Source organism: Corvus hawaiiensis, chromosome 26 (genome assembly GCF_020740725.1).
Source record: "Corvus hawaiiensis isolate bCorHaw1 chromosome 26, bCorHaw1.pri.cur, whole genome shotgun sequence".
In the NCBI taxonomy this organism is placed as follows: Eukaryota; Metazoa; Chordata; class Aves; order Passeriformes; family Corvidae; genus Corvus; species Corvus hawaiiensis.
In genome coordinates this window covers 43,957,207-43,977,566 of record NC_063238.1, presented here as the reverse complement: position 1 = coordinate 43,977,566, position 20,360 = coordinate 43,957,207, and the positions used below count along the sequence as shown (strand labels likewise).

Below are 20,360 nucleotides of genomic sequence, written 5' to 3'. Positions count from 1 at the left end.
TGGATTTGAGGGGAATCTTGTGCTGGATTTGAGAGGAATCCTGCTCTGAATTTGAGGGGAATCTTGTGCTGGATTCAAGAGGAATATTGTGCTGGATTTGAGGGCAATCCTGTGATAGATTTGAGGACAATCCTGTGCTGGATTTTAGGGGAATCCTATTCCAACAGCACTGCAAATTCCACGTGTTTCTGTGCAAGGGGAGAAACCGCAGTGCTGGGTTAAGGTTGTAAAGAAGGGATTAGGTTTAGTCATCTTATAAAGATTTAATTTCTGGTCAAGAAGGGTGTTCTGGAATTTATTTCAGTGGGATAACTGAAGTGGAAGTGTTGTAGAATTTCTGTGGGGAATATTTCCCCAGAAACTTGGGGCTTTGCACTTTTTTTAAATCGCTTTTCCCATCACTTTATGTTAATCACAATCATTTCTGAGACGCTTCTCAAAGCTTTTGGCCAACTCAAAATTCCACATTTAGTAACAACATCTGAATTTCACAGCTACTTTTGCATTACAGCACTTGTTCGATGAAAATCACATTTTCCCCCCAAAATAAACAATTGTTTGCCCTTCTCGTGTGACAATTTCAACCAGGTTTAGAACACGATAAGCAAAACATTCTCTTTTCCTTCTCCACTTCATTGTCAAGGGAAATAAATCTTTCCACCTCACCTTCCACTTTCACCTCCCGTTAAATCCCCTGCTACTCTTTCCAGAATCTCCCTGAATTTCATGAATTCCAAATTCTTGTAAACTGGGATTTAATCTTCTCCTTTGCCTTGGTTCTTCTCGTGTCCTCTGTGTCCTTCCTGCCCACATGGGCTCCTTTCATTCTGTCACCTGGCTCTGGCGAGGGACAAAATATCAGAGGGCCATATGGGACCAGCTGGAAGATTTCAGGAATATCTCACGGAAAATCTGTCAGGAATCCTACAATAAAGCCTTTAAGAAATCCAGTCTTGCCTTCTCCAAATCTCAGCAGCTTGCAGGAGACAGGGGATATTTTAGGGTTTGGCATGGATGAGAGTTTGAGGGAAGGGGAAAAAAAAGCAGCGCCTGAGCTGCTATTTCTGAACCTGACAGAGGATGCTGTTGGAGATAAATCCCAACGTAGGCTGGCTCTGGAACAGAACAGCACCTCCTTGGGATTGGAGCCCTCCAGATAGGCCCCGACAAACATGGATTTACCACTAAAAACTCATTAAATCCATTCTGGCTTGGGGAAAATAAAACATTTCGCAATATTTTGCGCTGGCATGGAGGGAGCTTTGTTTTCCTCCTGGCGGGTGCCTTGAGGAGGCTGAGGGAGCCAAACCTCACCCCTCCTCGGAGCTTTTTTGGGTAATTGCCACCTCTGTTCCAACTGAGTTTCGTGCTCTGCCTATTGGGAAAGCCAGAATTTCCTCACCTTACTCATGCAGGGCTCCAGAGGGACAATGTTTATAAGTCCAGTTTGGAGGTGTTGGAAAAACTGACTTCACGTCAGGAACCCGGCGTGCTTTCCTGGTGAGGTGATGGCTGGAAGTGGGTCACGTTGGAAGCCCAAAATATTCCATCGAGATGGGAATCTGAGCAAGTTGGAGATAAGGAAAAAGGGAATAAAGCAGATGGAGAGCAGCAAGGGGCAGAGGCGCTGGCAGAAGCTTTGGGGCATCCCCCACAGCTCCAAGGGTCACGCAAGAGGATCCAGCTGGACCTTTCCCGGGATTGTTGCCTCTGTTCCCGTGACTTGATGGCAGAAAGGCAATGGTGGGAGGGAAAAACAACAACGATCCCAAGAAGATGGGAAAGGTTCTGATTTTATAAAGGGAGATTGGATGAAAGACGATCTAAAGGAAAAAAGAAGGAGGAATAAAGAGCACAATCTGGGAATCCGATGGAATACTCCTGTTTGGCATTTCACAAATTCTCTTTTTCTGAAGACTTAATGAGTTGAGATCGTTGCTCAGCCAACCCCTCCTTCTCCGTGCTTTAGTTGGTTTGTGTTTTCCTCCCTGACATTTATTTTTTCTGGTGAATTAGTAAAAAATTCCCAGCTTGTTCCATGCCATGGGAGTGGGTGTTATTTCTATTTTTTAACATAAATTGTCATTTTTATTTACTCTGTGGATTTTATTTTCTAATAAGATAACATTTTCTCCTCATAAAAAATATCCCAGAACCATTTCTGATTTTGAACTGTTGCCTTAAACAGGAGGCAGAAAATGATGCCTGGTCCCCTATGAAAAGCAGAGGAAGGATTCTGCTCTTCTGATCTCACTGTCTTGACAATCCTGGGAGACATCTGGGAGAAGTTTCCATCCCAAATTCAATTTTAAATTTAAATTCCATCATTTCCATATGTGAAAGGACACGATCTTGGGGGATGCAGCCTGCTCTGAGACCTGGAAAGGAAAATCTTATTTTCCAGGGAAATTGCTTTGTTTTTGTGTTTTGCTTTCCCCCTCACTTCTCCAGAATTAGAAACAGTTGCAGAGTTCACGTCAGCTGGAGCAGCTGCATTGTGAAACAACCAGGAAAAGGAGAAGTTCTAGGGGAAAACACACTCCCCTCCAGCTCTCAAAAAAAACGCCCTTCTCCGTACAAGCCCGGACACGCTGCTCCCAATTATCCATCATCTGACACAGCAGCCTCTGGTTATTATCTCCGGATCAAAGCAAACACTGCAGAGGTATAAAACCTGCCCTGCCTGAGTCCTGCTTATTTTGGAGGCTGCCAGACCTCTAAAGGATGAAGCTTTTCCTCCTGGTCGTGCTCGGCGTCGCCCTGTGCATGGAAAGTGGTGAGTTCCGAAAGGATTGCTTTGCACTGAACCCTCCCAGAGCTGGGGCATGGCTTTGATATTCCAGGATTTTGCAGCGTAGAGGGTGAAGCTGAAGGGTCATGAAGGAGTTATTCCAGGATAAGGAGACAGGGGATTTATCCCAACCAGAAGATGAAGGGATGATGGGGGGGGGGGGGGGGGGGGGAGGGTGAGATTCCTGCCTCAGATGATTCCTGCAGAGCCAGCCCAGCCCCTGGAATAGCTCAGCGGCAGCTGAGAGCCCTCAGGGCAGCTCCATGGGAATAGGGATATCCCTGAGGGATATCCAGGGCAGGGATGGGGCAATATGTGCAGTAAAACTCCAGATTTGACACCACAGCCTGATTTATTTACTTTTTAACTCACTTTTTATTGGCTGCACCTCAAACCATCATTACCTGAATTAACAGAGATGGTTGAGCCACAAGAAGGTGCAGTTCTGGCTCCCAGCTTTTCCTTGTTGCTTCCAGGTGCAACTTTGCTGATCACAGATTCCCTAAGGTTGGAAAAGACCTCTAATATCCTGGAGTCTGATCTATTAGGAAAAATTTCATCCCTGAAAGGGTGCTCAAGCATCCAGGCTGCTCAGGGAAGCAGTGGAATCACATCCATGGAAGTGTTCAGAAAACACGTGGATGTGGTGCTCAGAGCCAGGGTTTAGTGGTGAACCTGGACTCGATGATCTTGGAGGTCTTTTCCAGCCTTAATGATTCCATGATTCCCAGTTGATCCCAGGTTTGGGATGGACATGCAGAGTCCCATTCTCATTCTGATAATTACCTGGGGGATTTTTTGGGAGAGCACTGGGAACCTGCACCTCAATTTTTCTGGCTGGACTCTGCCAAGGACCACACCTTGTGCTTTGTGTCAGGCAGGGAACAGAGGGTGCAGCCTGGACCATCCCTCTGTTTTAGGGGAATGGTTGATTCCCTCAGCCTGGGGGGCTTTTGCCTGTTTGCAAACAGAATTTTTCCCAGGATTTGACCTGCAAATTCCTGGCCATTCTGGCCCTGGTCTAACAGATCTCTTTGGCTCCCACTTAATTTGAGGATGGAAGTATTCCTATTGTTGGATTTCACAGGCTTGAAACTTGAAATTGTGCTCAAGTTGAGGATGTTAAGGCCAAAAAAAGGATCTTTTCCTGCAGCTTTACTCCCATTTTTTAAAAAGATCATGGAGTGAGACAGCAAATTCCTTGAGGAATGTTTCTCTTCAGTTAGAGCAAAAATCTTGGTGACTGTGTCGACATCCGAAGGCAGCCTGGATTAACTCTGGGTTTGCATCTGGAAGAAATAAAATTCCCTACCCCTCTCAGCTCTCGTTGCAACAGATGCGCCAAGAAATTAAATAAAATTAAAGTGTTTTTCAATGGTTTGACCAAAATTGTCCTCCCTGACTTCAGGGTGTGCCAGTTTAAGAGCCAACCCCAGAGTCCTGCATTAAATGGTGAGTCAGAAACCTCTGGAGCATGGAGAGAGGTTGGAAAATTCCCCCTTGGATGGTGCTTCCCCCTTCTCCTGCCAAGAAGGCTCCCAGGGCAACTGGACTCTGAAATTAGGAGCTTTGGGCGGTTGGGATGAAACAGGAATTGGGCACATAACCAGCTCCACTGCTTCCTGCACTGATTCAGGAAGTTTTTCTGGGAATGGGCTTGGATTAAAGATGCTGCGTTTATTAAGGATTAAAGTGAGTTCTGTGTCTGGAAGATCCAGTTTGGAGGCTCAGTGTTTCTGTGAGGAAAGGGTGGTTCCTGCTGGGGTGGAGCTGAAATATTCCTGTGTAGAATTTGCACGTGAAAAGAGAATGAATCCAAGCACTTTGGACAGGGGCAATCTAAAGGAATTAGACTTCAAAAAATAAATTTGGGCCTGAAAGGTCAGGACAATATTGAAGGCAAGAGCCAGATAGGACAAATGAAGGTTCTGGAGATGGGAATGACTGTGACAGGAAGCAAATTGCAATAGTCTGGATATGAAGTCAAAGAGAGCTGGGTGCCAAGTCTGAGGCTTTTGGAATGACCACGGGAGATGGGATCTGTGTTGTCTGATGGCCTCTGCTCAATGCCAGTCAGTGAGGGACAATAGAGGAAGAGAAGGGAATGTGAGGGCTGTGAACCACAAGAGGAAAGGCCATGGAAAAAGAAGGGGCTGGAGTGGGAAAAGAAGGCAGAGTTTCCACACAGGCAGAGGAAGAATAGAGAATTAAAAGCAAAACTGATCGTGCCATCATGGACTGATCTGGAGCCTGATCTGGGCTGGCAGGAGACTTAAGGAGCCTGTTTGGGCCAGAAGGGCTTGTCCAAGGTCAAACAAGGGCAGTGGAGAGGTTGGGACATTGTTGACAAAGGAGCCTGGGCAAGGGAGAGGAGTGAGGAAGATGAAGAGCAAGGAAGGCAAAGCTAAAAGACAAAGCTGCTGCAAGAATTAGCTGAGCATTAACTGCCTGTAGCCAAGGATAGTCTGGAAATGAGGATGAGTTTAATCCCTGGAGGGTGACATTGCAGCCAGATAAACGGATGAGGAGGAAATTCCCCTTATCATGCAAAGAACCCTTCCCCAAGGATCTCTTTGCTCTCAATGATGCTTCAGCCTCGTCAAGTGCCAGCTGTTCTCATTCACTGATTTTAGCAAAGCACTTTGCAGATGCAGAGTGTTCCAGCTGTGCACGTTTTGTGGAGTGAGGAAGTTGTTACCCATGGATGGCTGGAAAAAGGAATCCGCTGCAGCCAAGGCAGGGATTTGCTGAGCCCGGCCTTCTACAGATCCAAGATTTTCCTCCTGACACAGGAGAGCTCTGAAAATCATCCCAAATCATAGAAAGGTTTGGGTTGGAAGGGATCTTAAAAACCAATTAGTTCCAATACCCCCACGGGCAGGGACACCTTCCACTGTCCCAGGTTACTCCAAGACTCAGCCAACCTGGCCTTGAACACTTCCAGGGATGGGCCAGCCACAGATTCCCTGGTCCAGTGTCTCCATACAACAACCAGTGGCCAGAAACTGAGGCTTGGAGGAGCCAGGTTGGAAAGAAAACCCAAGAGCTTCACACTACAAGTGGTGGGAGACTGGGCTGCTCTTCCCAAAAACACAGTAGAGATGCCAGATGTTTTAATGGATTCGAGGGACAGTCGACCAAATACCCATAAGGGAGATCCCTGAATGTTCCTTAATGAGCAAATCACAGCTCTGCCAGTGATTTGAGCTTAATCTGGCTCCTGGAGAGTCCTTGGGGCCAAGTTTAACCCATGCAGGAATTTTTGGCCTGTGGACACTGGGCTTGACAGATCCTCCATCCACCCCGTTTTGTGCTCCTAGGGATATTCCCAGAGGTGACTGATGGATGTTTTTGGGCTTGTTTTTCAGCTTTCTCCCTGACCTGCTTCTCGTGCAAAGATGCAACTTCCAACATCCATTGTCTCAGCACCACCAAATGCTCGGAGAATGAGAAGTATTGTCTGACAACCTATTCCACCACAGGAACCGGTGAGTGTGGAGCTTTCCCAAGGCTCTGAGGACAAGGTGGGGCTCAGGTGGGGCTGACAGCTGAGCCTCCTCCCACCAGGAGCTGCGGTGGAGGAATTAGTGAGGATTTTAGCATGCAAAGAACAAATCTTGGGAAGGTGGGAACTCGGCATAGCCTGGGTCTGTTGCAACATATTGTAAAAATACTGCTTAAACTCAATTAAAATTAAACACTGATGATTAAACACGCTCAGGACAGGGAGATTTTGGAATAAAAATAATTATTTTTATTATCCCTGCACAAACTCCTTGTCTCAACTCCAAGCTCAAGTTCATGCCCACGAGGTGGTGGAAATGGAAAGGGCCAGATGCTGTGGAAGGAGCGATCCCACGGCACGGTGCTGATGTTTTGCAATCTCGCATTGTACAAATAAGTCCCAAATTCTTGCCCTCAGCTGGCCCTGAAACTAGCAGAAGATTTGTAAGACCTGGAGGTGGTGTCCATAGGTCACACAGACACATATAATAATGGAATGTGATGAAACCCAAGGGAAAACCCAACGGCACCAAGTGCAGAATAACAAATTCCCCGTGGGATTGCACAGCCAGGCTATGACTGAAACCTGCAAAAAAAAAAAAAAATCCAAGATGAAAAACTGGACTTTTCCTGTTGTTTTCTCTCCCTCCCACTCCAGGCAACGACCGGAGCCAGCGAATCACCAAGAAATGTTCTGCATTTTGCCCAACCATTGACCTGAACATCGGCATAGCCGGAGTCGCGACCAGCTGCTGCGAGACCTCCTTGTGCAACATCAGTGGGGCCAGCAGCGTGAAAACCAGTTCCACCATCCTCACCCTGGGGGTCCTGGCCAGTCTCGCCTGCATCCTCAGGATGGGTTTTTGAGGGGTTTTTGCAGGGAAGGAGCTGCTTGGCTTTGCATGGCATGGTTCAAGCTGCGGTCCATAAGGTGGGAATGCTGCCCTGTGCCTCCTACCTGGAAGGTCACATCCCATCAAGAGGTATTTTTGCTCTTTCCGCGCTCTGGTGACAACTCCAAATGATGTTTGGGAGAGAAAGGGATAGAATGGAGCCCTGCACATGCAGAATGGCCCCATGTGGTCACCATCTCTCCTACTCTTGGCATTTATAACTCTGTGCATTTTTTGCCTTTCATTTTATCCCCGCCATTCTCTTGTGCCATTTTTTACCCATTTTCCACCCTGTATCATTTTGCTCTGAGAAAGCCTTTAATATTCCAGTTGTTAAACAGAAACTGGGCACAATAAAGTGTTATTTTATTCTATTGTGTGGCTGCATGGTGTGGCACATTGGGCGTAGCTGCTGGATGTATCCATGTTATGGGACAAAAGCGGAGGCGTTCGCCTGCAAGTTGAATGGGAATAATGCTGAAATATATTAAAATTACTTTGCATTCACTTCAGGAAGCCTCTCCCCAGATTTTATTTTTCTGCACTGGCAGAAATGGCATTTTTGCAACTCCATTTCGGAATAGACTAAATTCTATTTGACTTCCTTTCAATTCCTCTCCTGGGGCAGCTGCCTGGAAGGAAATGGCTCTTGAGCTCTCCAGGAAACAGAGAGGGCAAGGCAGGGCCTGATGGGAAAGGATTTTGAGAGTTTTCTTTAAACTGGTTTAAGATCTTCCAGTGGAAATTCCCTTAGAAGCATTAGGATTACTTAGAAAAGGGAGAAAAGTATTTTGCGTGGTGCTTAAAGAAAAATCATAGGAAAAGACAGATGGTTTCTGGAAAGAAACCTGGAATTTTTCAGACTCATCTATGAAGAAATATTAACACTGCAAATAAATCTTTTATGTTAGCTCATCGAGTTAAAATTGAAGGGACTCATTACCCTGCTCTGACCCTCCTTGTGGATAATCTTAGGAATGAGAGGTTTGCTCACTCCGACCCTTCCAGGGAGGCTGAACTCCTTTCTCCTGGGATGAAAGAGCTCTCCACAGGGATCATCCTGAGGAAGATCTCCCAGGGTAATGAGTTGGGTGCAGCTTACCCAGCTGGTTTTCCCTCTGTAGCCTCCTTGCAAAGCTCCATGTTCGGCTCATTCCGACGGGTATTTTCCAGGAGCAGAAGAAACACAACGCTCGGGAACAGCCACATCTTTATTCTTTACAACAGCTTTGCAGAGGAAACGTGGGCTCATGGCTCCAGCCTCTCCCATCTGCTCTTACCCCTTCCTGCCCACCTTCCTCCCATCCACATCCAACCCCAGCTCTGCATTCCCTGGCTTTTTTCTCTCCCAGGCTTCCTCGTTGGCTTCTTCCTCCAGTCTTACTTTGGAGGAAGTCTTTTTCCATCCAAACTCTATTTCCTTGCCTCAGCTCATTGTTTCCTCCTCGATGTAAATGCAAGGTTGGCCAAGGATACTTCGATTTTGGCCATGAGTCCATTCTTCCCATGGATTTTATTGCCTATCCCAACTGAACTGGCTCCATCCATCTGCCCAATTTATTCTCCTCACCCTGTGTTCCTTCCTGCCAAATTTAGGGATATTCAAGTGACACAGATTCAAAAACCCCGAACAAACCAATTCTGTGACCTTGGCTGGCCATATTCTGCCCCACACCCTGATTGTAACAGGATAACAACTGAACTATTTGGAATAATCTTCATCCTGTGCTATCCACAGGTTTAAGATTCCTTAGGGACAATGGTTGGCACAGGGAAAGGTCAAGATGGGGCTGGTATGGCCTCAGGTCTTGTTCTGCTGAGCTTGGGAGTCCAGACCTGCCCTTGGCAGCCAGGTTTAAAATAAGGTCATGTCTTGAGCTGCCTGAACCTGGCAGGTGCCTCTGTTTTGGGATGGGAAGGATCCTGGCATGGCAAAGGGGATGGAAGCACGTGGGACACCCCTGGTTATGGCTGTTGCATGGAAAAGTTATAAACAGCTCTGGGAATACAGAAGTGCCATCCCTAAGGGAGCAGCTCCATCCTGGCTACCTCCTTCTTGCCTGATTTTCCCCTGATCCCATAGGCTTTTCCCTAGTGCCCAACAAAACGCATCCATGTGCTCCAAAGCTGACCCACATCCCAAAGTCCTTATCTGGAGGTGGGAGCAGCAACTTTCCTGAGGCACAGGAGGTCCTAAAAACACGAGAGCTCCCACAGTGAACCCTCCCCTCGAACTGTTGTGTAAGAGGAGACTCTGCCAGCCTTCCCGAGAAATCCCGATTGACACCTCCCACGCAGGTGCTGCTCCCTAATTCCAAATCCTTCCATCACCTCGGGTTTCTGGTGCCTCCCATGGCTCCACACTCCTCACATGGGAGCACTGAGCTGCCCCAGGAGCAGAGATGTCTGCGATGCCTGGAGGGCTTTTGGGAAGGAGACGGGAATCTCATTCCAATAGCTGGGATTGCTCCTGGGAGGTAACTGCCTCTCTCTCCCTGTGGATTATATAAAACTCATTTTTCAGAGCTCTGACTCACTGCACCAGAACCTGGGTCAGCCAAGAAGGCCTTTCCCTGCCTACATGAGGCATCTGCAGGAGATGCTTTAACTTTGGCCCTTCTTTTCCCTCTCTCAGGGCTTTCCCACCATTGGTTTTGAAGGGTCTGTGCTGCCTTTAGTTCTCCTTGAATAATTCCCCTCCCTTTTCCTTCATGACATGAAATTTCTCTCCCTTTTCCCTGTTTATTTGCCCAGATCCAATACAGTGCCTCAATGTCAAAGCAAGAGACAGGCTGGATGCAAGAGACCAAAGCAAGGCCCCCACTGGGTCTAAAAATCTTCTGGAAGCCATGGAAAGGGACAAAAGCAACCCTTTTCCCAAAGCTGACTGCTCCATTTGTCATGGAGCCAAATCATGGCTCCAATTTGAGTCCATTGCCAACTCAATGGCTCCAATTTGAGATCCACTTTAATTTTCCCGAAAGGATAATGATAAGATTACTCCAGAGAGGTGACTCAGCTTCCTTGGGTTTTTTTTTCTTCCTGTCTTCCTCAATATTACTCCTCACTTGGTATCCCTGCTCCAGGCCCTCCTCCAAGCATGAATCCCGGGCACCAGGAGACAACCCTCTCCATGCTGGATCCTTGAGTGATGCCTCTGAGTGCTTTTGAGTTTTGTAATCTGTCCTATTGGGAAATAAATCTCTTTTACAGCTCTCCACGCACTGGGAAGAGGGAATGCTCCAGCATTCCAAGGTACGTTAGAACCACAGTACTAAAGAAGACATTCATGTCCTGGAGACAGCTCCCAGAAAACACAGAAAATCCCATTTCCAACCCAAATTTCTCTCCTTTGTACATATTTGTTGGATGTGCTGGGAATGTTTTAGCCTCACTGCTCCTTCCAAGTCAAAGTCAAAGTCAAAATCGACTTGTGCTGATCCTATTCCCAGAAGGTTCATGCGGGAATAAAATGGATGTTGGAAAAGTCAACAAAGCCAGGCTGGATGGGGCTTGGAGCAACCTGGGATAGTGGAAGGTGCCCCTGCCCATGGCGGGGGGTTGGGCCAAGGTGATTTTTAAGGTCCCTTCCAACCAACGCAGTGTATGATTCCTCAGAAATCAACATGAGCAGGGATATGAAAGGGGAAAGGAATAAACACAACAAGTCTATGGGATAAATAAGACTAAAAATAAGGGAAAAAATGGTTCCTTCCTTTCACCCTCATTGCAAAACGCCAGCAAGGAGCCACACCCACTAATTAGGAAGAAAAACCTGTTTATAAAACACTTCAGCAGAAGACCAAGTTGTCCTGTGTGAAGCACAAGGCTCGATTTGATCATCACCACGTCCCCGCTGACCTCACCAACCTCCAAAGCCAGGGAATGTCTATTTGGACACAGGGCTTGAACAACTCTGGAATTCACCACCTGATGATGTTATCCCAGGACAGATCAGGAGGGCCTGAAAAAAGTGTCAGACAATCACATGGATCAGGAAATCATCCAGTGTTGGAATGATTCATATTAGACAAAAATACCCTGCTGATGGCTACATCCAGGGAATTGCCTGCAAAGTTATTCCATAATTGCCAGAAAAAGCAGGGTTTGACAATATTTTCTTTCTGCTCTCCAGGACTAATCTTGTTTTAGAAGAAGCTCTGTGGACTTGGCAGCTCAAGCTCTTATAAGACGCATCTTGGACGAGGGTCTCTATCCCAGACTGCCAGAAACAGATTTTAAGGAATTCAGAGGAGAGGAGCAACACAGAGGAATAAAAGCAAAAGGATTGATTTAAGAGGAGAGATTGAAAAAATGACACTCGGAGGGATGGCTCTTTCCAGAGCAGAGCTGCAATTCCAGGGTGCCAATTTGTGGGCTTGGAAACAGAGGCCTGATTTCGAGAAACTGTGGGGCGTGGAGAAAAGCAGCTCCTCTAAAGAATCCCTGGATAGAAGCAAAACTTCATTAAATCAAAATTGTACAAGGTATTTGAGGATTACAAGCAGGAAAAGAGCAAGTAGAGGGATTAACCAGGGGAAAATTGATAAAGAAATGAAGGCTGACATGAAAATTTGAGGAAAATCTTCTGTTTAACCAACCATTAGCTAATTCAACTTGGTGTAAAACATACTGATTTTATTTGAGCTAAACCAGCTTAGGCCAGCTCAGAGGCTGAGGCTGGTGCTGTTGGATAATTAAAGCCAATGAACGGTACAAACCCTGGAACATCACGTGCTGTCTATGCAAAGGGATTAGAAAAATTCATTCCTAGGACTATCTCCCCATGCCTCCAGGCTCTGCTTTCATCAGAGCAGCAGCTCTGGAAGGAAGGAAAGGGAGAAATTCAGAGGAGGAGAGAGCAGATCCCAACTTCCCATCACTCACACAACCGGAAGAGCAAGAAATGCGTGGCTGAAAGGGCTTTTCCCCAAGGTGCCAGCCCGTTCCAAGGGCTCCAGCATGGAAAACTCCCACATGAACATTCCACACCCTTGGGTTGATTTCATGTCCACATGCGAGCCATGGGGAACCTGTAAAACTGCTGCTGTTGGGCTGGGGTATAAAACCTGCCCTCCAAACAGCTTCCCAGTCCTGCTGGGAGGATCTGCTGGAGATGAGGACTCCTCTTGTCACCTTGCTGGTTGCTGTCCTGTGTGTGGAACAAGGTGAGCCTCTCATGCTGCTCCTACTTAAGACAAGGATTAGAGGGAAGATGGTGACAATTTTCCACTTTAGAGGGCTGTCACCAACTTGGCAGTGTTGTGATGGTGTCACCAATGTCCTTTTGCACCTCAATCAGTGATTTGATGCAGAAATAAGAATCTGATGAATTAATTCTTCTTTCCAGTGGTAGAGCTCTGATGGTGCTGGATGCCAGGTTAAATCCACACAGCAGTCTTTGGATCTTCCAAAAGGAGGCAAGTTGGAAGTGACAGAAAGCATAACAAAGTGGTTTTTTCCTTAAAAATTTCATGTTTGGGGTATTTTAGAGACTTTTATGCTTTGCTGCTTCCTCCCTTGTAGTGGTTTGCCACGTGTCTTCCTAGGAAATGCAACAGTGGGAATTTTTGTAGATTAAATCTGCAACAGAGGCGAAAGAACTTTTCATGTTAAAGGCGTCCCGCTCCCAAAGGGAAGGCTGAGTGTTGTCCTCCTTCTGGGATTGAGACACACGTGTTGCTCCATCACTCCTGGCACATGGGAATGACGACTGGAGTGCCAAAATTTTCCCCACACCTGATGGTTTCCCAGAAACCATGATACGAATCTGGTTGAGAAAGAGACATCTAATTAATCAATTATTGCTGATGTATCAACCCCCTACTCCTAAATCCTTTGGAATGGTTCTCCAGCGTGCCTGGAAAAGCAGGAGCTTTGCCCAGTTTTGGGGTGAGAAAAGGACTATTCAATCTTGGAAAAAAAATGGATTTTGTGCCCACCATTCCTGGTTGAAGCAACATAATAGGGACAGACGAGAATTTTCAATGGCAATGTTCTCAGTGTGACCCAGGATGAAGTGGAAAGCTCACAGAGATCCAGGAGCACAGGTTCATGGTGGGATTCCTTACTGGTGACACTTTATATTGGCATCAGATTCCCAATGGATTTAAGGACAGGCTTTTACACAGCACCTTTCTGTGGCCCAGCCTAGATCAAAAATAAGAGATTGCAGCTTTCTGGCCTAAAACTGGGACAAAGGAAAATGTGGAAACTGTCATTTGATCCTTCTTATGTATCCTGGGTCTCATCCAAGACCCTAATGACCAAATTTTGGTCAAAACTCTTGATCTCTCAGCCAACCAAAGAGGGTCTTTTGCCTTTTCCATCCATGTTCAACTGTTACGGATATTTTGTGTCCAGCAGAAATCCTAAAAGGTCTTGATCCTTTTCATAGAATCACAGACTCACTAAGAGTGGAAAAGACCTCTAAGGTCATGATGTCCTTGCTGCAATGTTGGACAAAATCAGGCAAATGTTTGTTTAAGGTGTCCCTGAAAGTTTCCAACAAGGAAAATTCCACAGCCTGGAACTGCTCAGAGACTCTCATCCCTTTAGGAATTTAGTTTTAAGCCAGCCTTTAAGATCTCTCAGCATGTCTTTTTGTACTGTTCTCCCATATTCCCACCATGGGACACATAAAACATTTTATTACTTTCTTCTTTGCTGCCTATTTTTTCTTGCATGAAGAAGATTCCTGTGACTTTCCTCAGCATATTCTCATTTTCAACAAACAAACTAAACCCTTCCAACCTTTTCTACAAGATCACATTTCCAAGAGCTGTGACCTTTTCTCCTCCCTCTCCTCTGGTCCCTCTCCGAACGCTCTGCATAGTTTTGGAAGTGCCACAGAGAGATTTGGGCACCGGGGTTCCAGCTGAGGCCTTGCCTGGGTGGAAAGGCCACTTTGCATATCTTGCACATGACATTTCTGCCCGTGTCCCCTTGGGTGACGTCTGTTTCCATGGCTGGAATGTGACACTGTTGACTCCTGCTGTTGTCACTGTGGTTCCGATCCCATTGTTTGTCACCCTACATTTAAGTGTCTCAGTTTTATCTAAAAGTCATTTATTTCTCTTTTTTATTTTTATTTATTTCTCTTTACTGAGTGCACTCACTCTGTTTTCACTCTTTTATTGCATCCATCTATCAAAATCCTTTAAATTCAGAGAATCATGGAGTGGTTTGGAAGGGATCTTAAAGATCAGCCCATTCCAGCCCCTGCCATGGGCAGGGACACCTTCCACTATCCCATCCAACCTGGCCTGGAACACTTCCAGGGATCCAGGGGCAGCCACAGCTTCTCTGGGCAACCTGTGCCAGGGCCTCACCACCCTCACAGGGAAGAATTTCTTCCATTGCTCCAGTTGGTTTGACCGATAATCATTGGGAATCACCCTCTGAGGGTGTTTTCGTGTCTGGCTTTGCAACCATTCCCTGGCATTTTCACCAGCTCGTGTTTCCTGGGCTCGCTTGTGAATAACGTCATTCAAGGTTGTGTCAAAAATTCCTTAAAACCTCACTGAATCTCCTCTACTCTGTACATGAAAATTCAACTTCTTTCAGAGGTGAATGAAGCAAGAAAGCCACACAGGATCAACAGTTGATGACTTTTTCCTTTCCTTCTATCAGAAACTTCTCGTTTCATGGTGTGACCTTCACTGTCCTTCCGCTCCCTCACTGCCAACTTCTTATCAGGGAAAGCTGTGCTCACAGGGACGTGTCCTTTAGTTGTTTTTGCCCTTTCCAAAGTGACAGACTGTCCCCAGACTCAGCAGGAAATCAGCCAGCATTTGGGATTGTTTCCCTCCAAAAATTAGCTGTGTATTTAAAGAAACTCAACCACAAAACCTCACACTTCGCTCTGGATGATTTCACGAACTCAGAACCCAACCACCATAAAACCTTTCAATCTGCCTGGGTGGAGAGTGCTCTGCACATATTTTGGGATGTTTTATCACCCAGGCTGTGGTTTTGCTCTTCTTCCTCTTTTTACTACTTCCAAGAGGCTTTCCAGAGGTCTTTCCTACCATGTTCTGGTTTTGAGGGCAGGAACAGAGATTTTTGACAGGAAACACAACTCATCACTGCGTGACCTTCCTGCCAGTCAACTGCCACTGTTGCAGATGTATGAATTATCTTACCAAATCTGTCTTTAGCACTTCAACCAAGCTTTTGGTTACGATTTTCCATTCATTCCCTATTTTATGCTAAAAACAGAAGTTTCACAGAGCATCTGAGGGCTCTCATCAGACTTCCTAGAACTGAGGTTAGTCCAGTTCAGAGACGTTCAAGCACAAAAAAAGAGATGTGACAGCAGTCTCTGAGCCAGACTAAAGAGAAGTAGGACACTGGGCATTGTCCACCTCCTCAAAATGCTCCAGGCATCTTTAAATTCTCCCTGCCAAGCCCTGCCCAGGAGAAACCCTGAGCAGTAATTGGTAATTCCCGTGGCTGAGCCCTCAGAACAGAGCCACTATGGCTCAGCAATAATCTCCATCACAAAAGCCCCCAAATCCTTGAATTCCACTCACATCTCCTGCTCCCAGGGATTGCAAGCAGATCGATAACACTTCGCAGCCTGAGCCAGAGGAGACAGAGAGGGATTTAGCGCTGCTGCCACGGGTCAGGGGATAAAGAAAGTCACTGGTCATTCCCACAAAAACATTCCTCAGGCTGTATCGAGGAAAATGGAGATCTCTGCACTGGAGCTTTTGTGGTTTTTAAACCTTGTAATGTGCTTTTTCCCTTTTTTTCCCGCCCAGTTTATCCATTCATGTGCTACACCTGCCAAGAACAGGAGTCCAACAAGGACTGTTTGACCATTTCCATGTGTGCCAAGGAGGAGAAACACTGTGTGACCATCCGGAAGGACGTCGAGACAAGTAGGTTTGGGAACAACACCTTGTTTGTTTTGTAGGAGAGCAGTCCCAGGAATGGGATTTCATCCCACTATGGGAACAACAGGCCTTGACGGCCAACTTTTAGGAGACATTGACCTTGTGGTTCCTTACTGCAGTGTCCAGAGACACTTGATATTCCTGCTGGGAATTGGGGAAATGCTGAGGACACACAGAGCAGCACCAGGGAGTGGATTCACACCTGGATCTGTGCATGTTCCACTCCCAGAGTTGTTTTGAGAAGGGTTTTGGCCAAACCTCACCATGGCTGACTCCCTATGCCAAGCACAATCCTTCAGGTCTGTCCTGGGGGCTCTGTGCCCTCAAAGATCTCCACATGCTCTTATGCCAAATCTCAGGTCATGCAGAACATTCCCCTTGGGTTTATGTTGTAGGAAAAACCATCCTGGTGGGAATGACCCAGCCTGAGCATCACTTCAGGCAGCTGGAACTGAAAGCCACCCACAGGTGCTAATTCCACTTTAGGATTGACAAAACATGGAGCCCAGAGAAGTCCTGGTTGGACTTGATGATCTTAAAGGCCTTTCCAAACCTTACCAGTTCTAGGATTGTATGAAACTGTGGATGCCCCATCCCTGGAAGTGTCCAAGGCCAGGCTGGACGGAGCTCTGAGTAATCTGGTCTGGTGGGAGGTGTCCCTGCCCATGGATGAACTTGAAGCTCCCTTCCAACCCAAACCACTCCATGATTCTATGATTAATTCCATGAAATTTGCCTTGAGCATTAATGCCTGCCCTTCCTTTACTCACCAAAACAGATCTAGCCATAAAAATATTTAAACAATGCTTTTTCATCCTCCTTTTTCTTCTCCCCCCCCCTTTTTTTTCCTGCACTAGAGCCCAACAAGCCTAAATACCTCATCTCCAAGATGTGTTCTGCGACGTGTCCAGCAACAGGTCAGCAACAAACCCAGAGCTCCCAGAATGTTTCCTGCTGTGAGAAACCCTTGTGCAATGTGAATGGAGTCAACAGCCGGCACAGCAGCCACGGAGTGATGTCGCTGGGTGTCCTGGCCAGCGTCACTTACATCTTTGCATACGGATTGTGATGGGTCTGGAAGAGCTCCCCATGATGGCTGAAATAAAAGTATTGTTCTGGGATAATTTCTGCTCTCAAAGATTCATGTTTTGTGGTTGAGCTTCCCCTGGGATCTTCGAGAGAGCCTGGATAAGGCAGGTGCTGAACTCCCATTGATTTCCTGAGCCTACTTGAATCCGAAGTGTCCCCAGACATCCAACTCACCTAAGAAAACACATAAAAAATGGCCTTTTTGACATGTTCAAGCTTCAATTCATTATTGCTCTGAGGAGATCCTTGAAGGCACAGTTTTGTCTCTTAACTTTCAAAGCTCTGGGAGGAATAATATCCCACCCTGCCTGAAACACAGGGAATGGCTCCACAGCTGTGTCAGCACAGGGGATGATCGGTGAATTTGTTCACAGTGAGTTTGGTTATCAAACATCTGCTTATAAACAAACAGGTGGAAGTAAAACTGATTTCTGGCAGTGTTGTGGACACTTCTCCAGCCTCGGTGGGGAGCAATTTCTGTCTCCTCACGCTCTTTGCTCTCTTGGTTCACATTTTGAAATGAGCTTCCCTTATTGGAGAAAAGGAGGAAAGGCAGAGAGGGAAAAACGTGGCCGAGAGAGGAAAGGCAGAGGGAAGGTGGGAGGGAGAAGGGAAGGAATGGGGGCAGCCTGCTGAGCTGGGAGTTGCCCTCACGCTGCCTCCTCATGGACCTCATCCAGCTGGAAAAAACACCCTCGTATCTATTTTCCTCTTTTTCTCCAGGGCCAAAACAACCTCACACAGCTGTTGCCAACCCCTGTCATTCAGAGACTGTGAGAGGCTCTCTACAGACCCACGTTCCTGGCAGAGAAACCACAGATTGTGTTGAGCTTTGTTCGGTTTTGCCCTCCGAGCGCTCTGCTCTGCTCCCTGTGGGAGCTGCAGCTGAGGGGAGACAGAAAAGCTCTGTAGGAAGCCTGGGGGTGTCACAGAGAAGAAGAAGGGGCAGCCAGCCAGGGACTCACACAAACAGCTCAGAGCTTCTTGGGTCACAGTCCCGGCTGCAAGCTCCCATTCCTGGAAAACACACAGAAAAAAAAAAAAAAGAGAAAAGAAAAAGCTGGCAGCATCCCGAGCTCAGCTGTGTCCTGGGAGAAACCAGAGCTGGTTCAAACAATTGAAGAGTGTTGGGTTTTTTTGTTGTGTTTGATGGTTAAACAAGATCTTTGCTTTTTCTGAAGCATTGCCCTGGAACTCTGCTGGGTTTTGGTTGCACATGTGGAAGGATGTGGATTTTTGAGGCATTTCATGGAGCCTGGATTTCAGAGCCACTGGTTTTCCAAGAGGATAAAAGATTCCACATCAACTTCATGTTTTGTGCTGTGAGCTCTGGGTCTGGTAACTGGTTTTTAACATTTTGTTTAATGGATGGAGGGGAAATGAAGGAAATGAAGGAAATGAAGGAGGTGACACCACATTGCTGGGCAGGGACAAGAGGACACTGACATCCCACTGAGCGGACTGGTGAGCTGTGCCGGGAGATGACAGATGTCAAAAGACCAAGTTAACAGCAGAACCTGCTGTTAATTTCCTCTCACCAATGACAGCCTCAAAAGGGAAGGAAAATTAGGATGCTGTTACGATCCGGTTTAAACCCAGAGAAGCAAGGAAAGCTAAGTCTCTGTGCATAAACCGGACAGAACTTAGAAGGTTCAAAATATTCCCAGAAACGAGATTAAAACCAAACGAGGTTAGATGTTGATGCCAAAAAATGGATGTGTTTTATTTAATAGTAGAGAGGCAAAGAGAAGGAAAGAGAAAAGAAAGAAAGAAATAGAAAAAGAAGAGTGCGTGGGGGGTGGGGGGACAGGGAGAGGTGGCAGGGGTTAGGTGGAAGCAATCACCCATCCGAGGGTCCCAACAACGTCTTGTTGTTCCCCTCCATCTGCTCTTGTGGTGGGGACACGCCAAAGAGTGCAGAATCCCGTGGATGAATACACGCTTTGGGCCAGGTGGGAATGCCCACGTGCCTCTCTTGCAGGGGCTGGCTTGACACTGTCCCTTGCAACACTGAGGGTCTGCTGCATCATCTCTGGGGCAGGGTCTGGGGACCCCTTGGGGGGCCCTGTGATGGGCCATGTCACCCCCTCTGCTGTGGATAAGCTTCTTCCCCCGTGGTGAGGATCCCTCAGCTGGGCTCCTCTGCACAGTGGAGGATGGGCGGTCACTGCGCCTCTGACCACAGGCTTTTCCAAGGTACCCAAAACCTCTCCTCCCTCCACCCTTTGGTGCAGGGGGTCTGTTCGAGCCTGGCAGCTGATAGCCCTGGGGCTGTGGTCTCCACCTTGGAGGTGCTCAGTGAATGTCGCCAGACCTGAGGTGTTACTTTATCTTATCTTCATCAGCGAGCGGTGTCAGGCCTCAGTCAGGGCCCCATTCAGGGTGTGTTGGTCTTCTCTGCAGCTTTTGTAATGCAGTTTTAAAAGTCCTTCAAGAAAATGTCTAAGTCATAAAATATAATATTTCAGTCTCTGACAGATGGAGAAGGGGAAGAATGAGTTTTTAAAAAAAAGAAGGAAGAGATGTCCAGCTGCTCCGGGCAGGCACCGGCAGCACTGGTAGGGCTGTGGTGGCTGTGCTGCATCCCAATTCCAGGAGCAAGTCCTCCAAGAGCAAGCCCTCCATACCCTGCACAGTTTTTCCCTGCAGGACCTTGGGTGCTTTCAAAAAACTCCAGCAAAGTTGGGCTCTGGGCCAAAGCCGTTACTGTTTTACCACCTGTGATGCTGGCAGGAGAAAGAAGAAGTAGAAAGAGCAATTTATATCTTAACCAGTTTCACTGGACATGAGAAAGCAAAAACTTTGTGGGAGAGACCATCTGGAGGGGAAGGAACAAGTGGAGGGTTGAGATAAGTCCGGCGAGGATTTGGGGAACCAGGATGGGCAGAGTTAAGGAGGGAGAACAAAACTTACCCAGATCTTTTGCAGACCCTTATTCCCAGCTCTTTCCCCTACTTTTCACCACAGCAGTTTGAGTGCTGCCAGAAGATCAAATGACAGAGGGGTTTCCTAGAATTGTCTACAAATTTAGAGAAACCCTTTCTTTTCCTGAAATTTCTGGATGCCGAAGCAACTGAATTAGCCAGGATTATCGTGACTGACTCTTTGGAGATGAAGGGATTGTGTTTAACAGGATTTACAGGTTGTCTTGTCCACCCACCTGGTTCCTGGACTGAAAGCTCC

At 46.9% G+C, this 20,360-nt stretch overlaps 2 protein-coding genes and 1 long non-coding RNA gene across 4 annotated transcripts; 2 read left to right on the top strand and 1 right to left on the bottom strand.

Annotated features, from left to right (window-relative positions):
* The first annotated feature begins 2,521 nt into the window (after window positions 1-2,521).
* LOC125317211 (lymphocyte antigen 6E-like) lies at window positions 2,522-7,562 on the top strand. The gene is made up of 3 exons (XM_048286916.1): window positions 2,522-2,776; window positions 6,160-6,279; window positions 6,954-7,562. Exons 1-3 carry the CDS (start codon window positions 2,725-2,727, stop codon window positions 7,160-7,162), a joined length of 381 nt encoding a protein of 126 aa, XP_048142873.1. The 5' UTR covers window positions 2,522-2,724; the 3' UTR covers window positions 7,163-7,562.
* On the bottom strand, window positions 7,439-13,586 carry LOC125317213. Its single transcript, XR_007199978.1, has 2 exons — window positions 13,131-13,586; window positions 7,439-12,958 (listed from the first exon to the last, which is right to left on the bottom strand). It is a non-coding gene; the product is annotated as an uncharacterized LOC125317213 (long non-coding RNA).
* On the top strand, window positions 12,159-17,212 carry LOC125317210 (lymphocyte antigen 6E-like). Of its 2 annotated transcripts, none has more exons than XM_048286914.1 (3): window positions 12,159-12,356; window positions 15,954-16,073; window positions 16,946-17,212. In XM_048286914.1, the coding sequence occupies exons 1-3, from the start codon at window positions 12,305-12,307 to the stop codon at window positions 17,155-17,157; spliced, it is 384 nt and encodes a 127-aa protein (XP_048142871.1). In that variant the 5' UTR covers window positions 12,159-12,304; the 3' UTR covers window positions 17,158-17,212. The 2 variants fall into 2 exon arrangements, with proteins under 2 accessions (XP_048142871.1, XP_048142872.1); XM_048286915.1 differs by lacking the exon at window positions 12,159-12,356 and adding an exon at window positions 15,724-15,813.
* The last annotated feature ends 3,148 nt before the right edge of the window (window positions 17,213-20,360 follow it).

Coding starts and splice junctions, on each gene's coding strand:
- LOC125317211 (XM_048286916.1), top strand. CDS start 2,725: ATGAAGCTTTTCCTCCTGGTCGTGCTCGGCGTCGCCCTGTGCATGGAA. Junction 2,777..6,159: donor CGCCCTGTGCATGGAAAGTG/GTGAGTTCCGAA, acceptor CTTGTTTTTCAG/CTTTCTCCCTGACCTGCTTC. Junction 6,280..6,953: donor CTATTCCACCACAGGAACCG/GTGAGTGTGGAG, acceptor CTCCCACTCCAG/GCAACGACCGGAGCCAGCGA.
- LOC125317210 (XM_048286914.1), top strand. CDS start 12,305: ATGAGGACTCCTCTTGTCACCTTGCTGGTTGCTGTCCTGTGTGTGGAA. Junction 12,357..15,953: donor TGTCCTGTGTGTGGAACAAG/GTGAGCCTCTCA, acceptor TTTCCCGCCCAG/TTTATCCATTCATGTGCTAC. Junction 16,074..16,945: donor CCGGAAGGACGTCGAGACAA/GTAGGTTTGGGA, acceptor TTCCTGCACTAG/AGCCCAACAAGCCTAAATAC.